The sequence below is a fragment of the Salmo salar genome, chromosome 12 (assembly GCF_965601325.2).
Source record: "Salmo salar chromosome 12, fSalSal1, whole genome shotgun sequence".
Classification (NCBI taxonomy): domain Eukaryota; kingdom Metazoa; phylum Chordata; class Actinopteri; order Salmoniformes; family Salmonidae; genus Salmo; species Salmo salar.
This window is the reverse complement of record NC_138302.1, coordinates 11375963-11387500: the sequence shown is the minus strand read 5'-3', so window position 1 is coordinate 11387500 and position 11538 is coordinate 11375963. Positions and strand designations below refer to the sequence as shown.

At 37.6% G+C, this 11538-nt stretch overlaps 1 protein-coding gene across 2 annotated transcripts in view; it reads right to left on the bottom strand.

Annotated features, from left to right (window-relative positions):
- Positions 1–11538, bottom strand: part of ttyh3b (tweety family member 3b) — a 56170-nt gene that overhangs the window by 15497 nt on the left and 29135 nt on the right. For both annotated transcript variants that reach the window (XM_045690662.2, XM_082958570.1), the window contains exons 3-7: positions 7863–7974; positions 7170–7390; positions 1942–2037; positions 839–911; positions 528–603 (exon numbers count right to left, since the gene is read on the bottom strand). In XM_045690662.2, the coding sequence (XP_045546618.1) occupies positions 528–603; positions 839–911; positions 1942–2037; positions 7170–7390; positions 7863–7974 (578 nt within the window). The remainder of the gene's footprint in view (positions 1–527; positions 604–838; positions 912–1941; positions 2038–7169; positions 7391–7862; positions 7975–11538) is intronic.

Genomic DNA, 11538 nt, shown 5'->3' with positions numbered 1-11538 from the left:
GATAATCCTAGTTATATTAGTAACCCATGCTAGTTGATGATAATCCTAGTTATATTAGTAACCCATGCTAGTTGATGATAATCCTAGTTATATTAGTAACCCATGCTAGTTGATGATAATCCTAGTTATATTAGTAACCCATGCTAGTTGATGATAATCCTAGTTATATTAGTAACCCATGCTAGTTGATGATAATCCTAGTTATATTAGTAACCCATACTAGTTGATGATAATCCTAGTTATATTAGTAACCCATGCTAGTTGATGATACTGGAACACACAGTGGTGAGAACAGAGTGTGTGTGTCAGGGTCAAGGTTGACCTGTCTGTCAGAAAGATGGAGCCCAGAGGACGGAGATCCATCCATCCATCACTTCCCCCTCTACTTCATTCCCTGCCCTTGTTCCTGTAGTTGTTCTATCTTTCTGTCCCTTCTTTCCCTGCCCCTGCCTCTCCTCTTCTCTCCTTCTGTTCCCACATTTCTCCAACTCCTTCCATCCAGCTTTGTCCTTCCCTCGTTCCCCTACCTTGGTTGATGACAGCGTTCTCCTTGGTTACCCTGGTGATGTAGGTGTCCGGGGAAACACAGAAGTCGCTGGCCGTCTGTGGAGAGACCATATGACCACAATACAACCACAACACAACACAACACAAACACAACCAAACATAGGGTTCAGATCAAATTAAAAGTAAGGTATCTTAGATCTTAAGGGTAATTGACTTTACATAATCTTTCATCTACACTACTTTGTCTAAGCCAATAGAAATCCAGTGAAATTATGTCATGTCACAGGAAACTGCCGTTGTCCTAGCGACAAGTTTCCATGGAGACACTCACCGCGGCAGCTGCCAGCTCCAGTCCCAGAGACCCCCAGCTGATGATGAGAGTCAGAACACCCAACAAACACACCCTGAGAGAGGAGAGAGAGAGAGAGAGAGAGAGAGAGAGAGAGAGAGAGAGAGAGAGAGAGAGAGAAAGAGAGAGAGAGAGAGGGGGGAATTAACACCTTATAAATGTTCAACGCTGTGAAATCACTGCTGGTGTGTGTGTTTGTGTGTAAAACAACGTGGGGTTGAGTCAGAGACATGCAACACACACAACCTGTGAAATGTGAGTCATGCACACAAGATGGTCTTAATGTGTCCTCACTCCCACTCGTCAATCTCTCTCTCTCACCCTCTCTCTCTCCTGCTCGCTCTCTCGCTCTCTCCTACCCTCTCTCTCTCTCGCTCTCTCTCTCTCCTACCCTCTCTCTTGCTCTCTCGCTCTCTCCTACCCTCTCTCTCTCTCCTACCCTCTCTCTCTCTCACCCCCTCTCTCTCCTGCTCGCTCTCTCGCTCTCTCCTACCCTCTCTCTCTCGCTCTCTCTCTCTCTCACCCCCTCTCTCTCCTGCTCGCTCTCTCGCTCTCTCCTACCCCCTCTCTCTCTCTCTCGCTGTCCTACCCTCTCTCTCTCCTGCTCGCTCTCTCGCTCTCTCCTACCCTCTCTCTCTCTCGCTCTCTCCTACCCTCTCTCTCGCTCTCTCCTACCCTCTCTCTCTCTTGCTCTCTCTCCCCTACCCTCTCTCTCTCTCTCCTATCCTCTCACCCTCTCCTACCCTCTCTCTCTCTCTCTCTCTCTCTCCTACCCCTCTCTCTCTCTCTCTCTCGCTCTTTCAATCTCATCATCTCTCTCACTCCCACCATCCATCTCTCTCTTCCTTTCTTCTCTCATCATGTCCTGACTCCACAATTCTTCTCTTCTCACTGCCTTTTCTCTCCCTCTAATCATCCCTCGCTCTACCAGCCTAAACTCCTCTCTCCCCTTCTCATCCCCTCTAACTAGTAACACATGTCTACTCATTTTCCTTCTCCCAATTCTCTCTCAGACCTCCTATCTCTTTCCCACTATCCATCCATCCATCCAGAGTTCTCTGTGGTCGTCATGTGGTGTGGCTCACCCAATCAGAGTGCCTTTAGAGTTGCGTATCAGTCCGAACAGAACCAGCAGACAGATCAGAACATCAAACAGCAGCAGAGTCAGGTATACCAGCCACCTGGAAATATATAACACTATATATAACACTATATACAACACTATATATAACACTATATAACACTATATATAACACTATATACAACACTATATAACACTATATACAACACTATATAACACTATACAACACTATATAACACTATATACAACACTATATAACACTATACATAACACTATATACAACACTATATACAACACTATATAACACTATACCAGGTATACCAGCCACCTGGAAATATATAACACAATATACAACACTATATACAACACTATATATAACACTATATAACACTATATACAACACTATATACAACACTATATATAACACTATATAACACTATACATAACACTATATAACATTATATACAACACTATATACAACACTATATATAACACTATATAACACTATACCAGGTATACCAGCCACCTGGAAATATATAACACAATATACAACACTATATACAACACTATATATAACACTATATACAACACTATAAAACACTATATACAACACTATATAACACTATATACAACACTATATACAACACTATATACAACACTATATAACACTATATACAACACTATATATAACACTATATAACACTATATACAACACTATATAACACTATATACAACACTATATAACACTATACATAACACTATATATAACACTATATACAACACTATATAACACTATATACAACACTATATAACACTATACAACACTATATACAACACTATACATAACACTATATAACACTATATACAACACTATATAACACTATACATAACACTATATACAACACTATATACAACACTATATAACACTATACCAGGTATACCAGCCACCTGGAAATATATAACACAATATACAACACTATATACAACACTATATATAACACTATATAACACTATATACAACACTATATACAACACTATATATAACACTATATAACACTATATACAACACTATATACAACACTATATATAACACTATATAACACTATATACAACACTATATAACACTATATACAACACTATATAACACTATACATAACACTATATATAACACTATATACAACACTATATACAACACTATATATAACACTATATAACACTATATACAACACTATATACAACACTATATAACACTATATACAACACTATATAACACTATACATAACACTATATATAACACAATATACAACACTATATACAACACTATATATAACACTATATAACACTATATACAACACTATATAACACTATACCAGGTATACCAGCCACCTGGAAATATATAACACAATATACAACACTATATACAACACTATATATAACACTATATAACACTATATACAACACTATATAACACTATAGTACACACTGGAAATATATAACACAATATAACACTATATACAACACTATATATAACACTATATAACACTATATACAACACTATATACACACTATATACATACACTATACAACACTATATCATAACACTATATACAACACTATATACTAACACTATATACAACACTATATACTAACACTATATACAACACTATATAACACTATATACACTATATAACACTATAACACTATCAACATAACACTATATAACACTATATACAACACTATATACAACACTATATAACACTATATAACACTATATAACACTATATAACACTATATACAACACTATATAACACTATACAACACTATATAACACTATACAACACTATATAACACTATATAACACTATATACAACACTATATAACACTATATACAACACTATATAACACTATACAACACTATATAACACTATACAACACTATATCACAACACTATATATAACACTATATAACACTATATACAACACTATATAACACTATATAACACTATATACAACACTATATAACACTATATACAACACTATATAACACTATACAACACTATATAACACTATATAACACTATATACAACACTATATAACACTATATACAACACTATATAACACTATACAACACTATATATAACACTATATACAACACTATATAACACTATACAACACTATATAACACAATATATAACACTATATACAACACTATATACAACACTATATAACACTATATACAACACTATATAACACTATATACAACACTATATAACACTATATAACACTATACAACACTATATAACACTATATATAACACTATATACAACACTATATACAACACTATATAACACTATACAACACTATATAACACTATATACAACACTATATAACACTATATACAACACTATATAACACTATATACAACACTATATAACACTATATACAACACTATATAACACTATACAACACTATATAACACTATATACAACACTATATAACACTATACAACACTATATATAACACTATACAACACTATATAACACTATACAACACTATATATAACACTATACAACACTATATAACACTATATACAACACTATATACAACACTATATAACACTATATACAACACTATATAACACTATATACAACACTATATAACACTATACAACACTATATATAACACTATATACAACACTATATAACACTATACAACACTATATATAACACTATATACAACACTATATAACACTATACAACACTATATAACACTATATATAACACTATACAACACTATATAACACTATATACAACACTATATACAACACTATATAACACTATATACAACACTATATAACACTATATACAACACTATATAACACTATACAACACTATATATAACACTATATACAACACTTTATAACACTATACAACACTATATAACACTATATACAACACTATATATAACACTATACAACACTATATAACACTATATACAACACTATATAACACTATACAACACTATATAACACTATACAACACTATATATAACACTATACAACACTATATAACACTATATAACACTATATAACACTATATACAACACTATATAACACTATACATAACACTATATACAACACTATATAACACTATACAACACTATATAACACTATATAACACTATATACAACACTATATAACACTATATACAACACTATATAACACTATACATACACTATATACAACACTATATACACTATACAACACTATATAACACTATATACAACACTATATAACACTATACAACACTATATATAACACTATATACAACACTATATAACACTATACAACACTATATATAACACTATATACAACACTATAACACTATACAACACTATATAACACTATATATAACACTAACAACACTATATAACACTATATACAACACTATATACAACACTATATAACACTATATACAACACTATATAACACTATATACAACACTATATAACACTATACAACACTATATATAACACTATATACAACACTTTATAACACTATACAACACTATATAACACTATACAACACTATATATAACACTATACAACCTATATAACACTATATACAACACTATATAACACTATACAACACTATATAACACTATACAACACTATATATAACACTATACAACACTATATAACACTATATAACACTATATACAACACTATATAACACTATATACAACACTATATAACACTATACATAACACTATATACAACACTATATAACACTATACAACACTATATAACACTATATACAACACTATATATAACACTATACAACACTATATAACACTATATACAACACTATATAACACTATATAACACTATATACAACACTATAAAACACTATATATAACACTATATACAACACTATATAACACTATATATAACACTATATACAACACTATATAACACTATATACAACACTATAAAACACTATATATAACACTATATACAACACTATATAACACTATATATAACACTATATACAACACTATATAACACTATATACACAACACTACATAACACTATATATAACACTATATACAACACTATATAACACTATATACAACACTATAAAACACTATATATAACACTATATACAACACTATATAACACTATATATAACACTATATACAACACTATATAACACTATATACAACACTATATAACACTATACAACACTATATTTAACACTATATACAACACTATATAACACTATACAACACTATATAACACTATACAACACTATATATAACACTATACAACACTATATAACACTATATACAACACTATATACAACACTATATAACACTATATACAACACTATATAACACTATATACAACACTATATAACACTATACAACACTATATATAACACTATATACAACACTTTATAACACTATACAACACTATATAACACTATATACAACACTATATATAACACTATACAACACTATATAACACTATATACAACACTATATAACACTATACAACACTATATAACACTATACAACACTATATATAACACTATACAACACTATATAACACTATATACAACACTATATAACACTATATACAACACTATATAACACTATATACAACACTATATAACACTATACAACACTATATATAACACTATATACAACACTATATAACACTATACAACACTATATACACACACCTATATATAACACTATACAACACTATATAACACTATATACAACACTATATAACACTATATAACACTATATACAACACTATAAAACACTATATATAACACTATATACAACACTATATAACACTATATATAACACTATATACAACACTATATAACTCTATATACAACACTATAAAACACTATATATAACACTATATACAACACTATATAACACTATATATAACACTATATACAACACTATATAACACTATATACAACACTATATAACACTATATATATAACTATATACAACACTATATAACACTATATACAACAGAGTCAGGTACAAATATATAATATAACAGAATAAATAACACCCTAACCCTAAAGGAAGGCAGGTCTTCAGTTACTCCAGCAGATAGAACTATATTAGTAACCATGTATAGTACATGTATACAGCTGTAACTCTATAATAGTAACCATGTATAGTACATGTATACAGCTGTAACTCACCTGTACCAGTCAAAGGCTTCAGTCTTGATGGCCAGGTCTTCTAGTGAGATATCAGAGTTACTCCAGAAGGGGATGTCCACCATGAGTCTGACCAGTTCATCCAGCTGACCCTGGAGCTTCTGGACGATAGACACATAGTCAGTCTGTTCAGAGTAGGCCGTCTCCAACTGGACCAGACCTCCCTCCACTGTCTGGTTCAGAGACAGGGCACTGTCCGTCACCTAGAGAGACAGACAGAGAGACACATCTGGGAGTGGGTTTTGGAATCTGGAAACTCTTGAGAGGTAGGATGAAAGTGGATGGATGTTAGCGCTCTGTGTGGTAGGATGAAAGTGGAGGGATGTTAGCCCTTAGTGTGGTAGGATGAAAGTGGATGGATGTTAGTGCTCTGTGCGGTAGGATGAAAGTGGAGGGATGTTAGCCCTTAGTGCGGTAGGATGAAAGTGGATGGATGTTAGCGCTCTGTGCGGTAGGATGAAAGTGGATGGATGTTAGCGCCCTGTGCGGTAGGATGAAAGTGGATGGATGTTAGCGCTCTGTGCGGTAGGATGAAAGTGGAGGGACGTTGGCGCTCTGTGCTTATGTTTGGAGTATACATGTTTGTGTGTGTGTGTGTGTGTGTGCGTGTGTGTGTGTGTGTGTGTGTGTGTGTGTGTGTGGGTGTGTGTGTGTGTGTGTGAGTGACTGTCCCACCAGTTTGTCGACCCCTGCCACAGTGCGGTTGGCGTGCCGTAGAGAATACGCCAGTCGGTTGGCTCCGTCACATGACTCCCCGTTTCCATAGAAACCCACGGCAATGCCGGCACTGCAGAAAAGACAAGAAACAGGAAGTGTTATCTCATTGGCCGATATCACAGGAAGTGTTATCACATTGGCCAATATCACACACACACACACACACACACACACACACACACACACACACACACAGTCCAGCCTCTGTGTGCGTGTTAGCTGTTCTATCACCCACCAGCAGGAGACAGTGTGGAGTAGACAGACAGACAGACAGACAGACAGACAGACAGACAGACAGACAGACAGACAGACAGACAGACAGACAGACAGACAGACAGACAGACAGACAGACAGACAGACAGACAGACAGACAGACAGACAGACAGACAGACAGACAGACAGACAGACAGACAGACAGAGCTCTGGCCCCAACCTCTCCCTACGGCTATAGGACTACCAAGAATCACACTGTGGCTGGACAATGGCCGGGTCGCCAGACCACACATAATGTGATTACTCTGCAGCTCTGGCTCCGGCAAAAACACAAACACACACACACACACACACACACACACACACACACACACACACACACACACACACACACACACACACACACACACACACACACACACACACACACACACACACACTTCTCTCCCTCCATCCCGTGCCCCTCTTTTCTCACGCTGCCCCCCTTCTCCCCCCTCTGGATGGACACACACAGACACACACACACACACCAGTGGGAGGGAGAGGGGGATACCTAGTCAGTTGTACAACTGAATGTATTCAACTGAAATGTGTCTCCAGCATTTAACCCTCTGAATCAGAGAGATGGGGGGGGGGGGGGGGGGGGGCTGCCTTAATCAACATCCACATCTTCAGGGATCGGGGATTCAATCCAGCAACCTTTCGGTTACTGGCCCAACGCTCTAACCACTAGGCTACCTGTCGGTGATCACACACACACACACATTAGAGAGAGGATGATCACACACATCAGAGAGAGGGGATCACACACACATCAGAGAGAGGGGGATCACACACACATCAGAGAGAGGGGGATCACACACACATCAGAGAGAGGGGGATCACACACACACATCAGAGAGAGGGTGATCACACACATCAGAGAGAGGGGATCACACACACATCAGAGAGAGGGTGATCACACACATCAGAGAGAGGGGGATCACACACACACATCAGAGAGAGGGTGATCACACACATCAGAGAGAGGGGGATCACACACACACATCAGAGAGAGGGTGATCACACACATCAGAGAGAGGGGGATCACACACACACATCAGAGAGAGGGTGATCACACACACACATCAGAGAGAGGGGGATCACACACACACATCAGAGAGAGGGTGATCACACACATCAGAGAGAGGGTGATCACACACATCAGAGAGAGGGGGATCACACACACACACATCAGAGAGAGGGGGATCACACACACACATCAGAGAGAGGGGGATCACACACACACATCAGAGAGAGGGGGATCACACACACACATCAGAGAGAGGGGGATCACACACACACACATCAGAGAGAGGGGGATCACACACACACACATCAGAGAGAGGGTGATCACACACACACATCAGAGAGAGGGTGATCACACACACACATCAGAGAGAGGGGGATCACACACACACATCAGAGAGAGGGGGATCACACACACACACATCAGAGAGAGGGTGATCACACACACACATCAGAGAGAGGGGGATCACACACACATCAGAGAGAGGGGGATCACACACACACATCAGAGAGAGGGGGATCACACACACATCAGAGAGAGGGTGATCACACACACACATCAGAGAGAGGGGGATCACACACACACATCAGAGAGAGGGGGATCACACACACACATCAGAGAGAGGGTGATCATACACACACACACACATCAGAGAGAGGGTGATCACACACACACACATCAGAGAGAAGGGGATCACACACACACACACATCAGAGAGAGGGTGATCACACACACACATCAGAGAGAGGGGGATCACACACACACACATCAGAGAGAGGGTGATCACACACACACATCAGAGAGAAGGGGATCCTCCTCACTAACCAGTCCTCTGTTTGTCTCTGTCTGTAATAATGTCTTCTTATAACCATCATTATAGCCCTTCATTCTACTCCATTAACTACACTGTTAAATCCTGTGGTGTGTGTGTGTGTGTGTGTGTGTGTGTGTGTGTGTGTGTGTGTGTGTGTGTGTGTGTGTGTGTGTGTGTGTGTGTGTTTACGTGTGTGTCTGTGTGTGTGTGTCTGTGTGTGTCCACCCATTAAAAGAGCTCTGTGGTTAAATCAGAGTTCTATGATGGACCTCATATTGTTATACCACAGAGATGGAAGGAGGGATGTGTATGCTAGACAATGGAAGGAAGGGGGAGGGAGAATCAAACACATTCTCTCCCTCTCTCTTTCTCTCTTAAGCTCTCTCTCTCTCACTCCGTTTATTCTCACTGTTCTAATGCCTTCTTCTATCAGAGGATTTAATGACTTCCTCCATCCGCTTAGAGAGGGAGAGAGAGGAGAGATGGGGAGAGATGGGGAGAGAGAGGAGAGATGGGGAGAGATGGGGAGAGAGAGGAGAGATGGGGAGAGAGAGGAGAGATGGGGAGAGAGAGGAGAGATGGGGAGAGAGAGGAGAGATGGGGAGAGAGAGGAGAGATGGGGAGAGAGAGGAGAGATGGGGAGAGAGAGGAGAGATGGGGAGAGAGAGGAGAGATGAGGAGAGAGAGGAGAGATGGGGAGAGAGAGGAGAGATGAGGAGAGAGAGGAGAGATGGGGAGAGAGAGGAGAGATGGGGAGAGAGAGGAGAGATGGGGAGGGAGATAAATGGAGAGAGAGAGCGAGAGAGCGAGTCTGAGAGAGAAGGATATAGGTAAAGCGTGTTCTCTCACTCCGTGAGGTCAGTGCCACTGCTACCTCAGAAACAATGACAGAGGCGTGTGTATGTAAGTGTACGTAGTGTGTGTGTACATGTTTACACTGAGCGTATAAAACACTAGGAACATGACAGACTGAATCCAGGTGAATCCAGGTGAAAGCTATGATCCCTTATTGATGTCACCTGTTAAATCCACTTCAATCAGTGTAGATGAAGAGGAGGAGACAACCTCTTAAGGATCGGCCCCTTTTTTCAATTTTCGCCTAAAATGACCCAAATCTAACGTCCTGTAGCTCAGGACCTGAAGCAAGATATGCATATTCTTGGTACCATTTGAAAGGAAACACTTTGAAGTTTGTGAAAATGTGAAAGGAATGTAGTAGAATATAACACAATAGATCTGGTAAAAATTTATAGAAAGAAAAAAACAACAGTTATTTTGTATTTTTTTTTGTACCATCATCTTTGAAATGCAAGAGAAAGGCCATAATGTATTATTCCAGCCCAGGTGCAATTTATATTTTGGCAACTAGATGGCATCAGTGTATATGCAAAGTTTTAGACTGATCCAATGAACCATTACAATTATGTTCAACATTTTGTTTCAAGACTGCCCAAATGTGCCTAATTTGTTTATTAATAACTTTTCATGTTAAAAATGGTGCACTCTCCTCAAACAATAGCATGGTATTCTTTCACTGT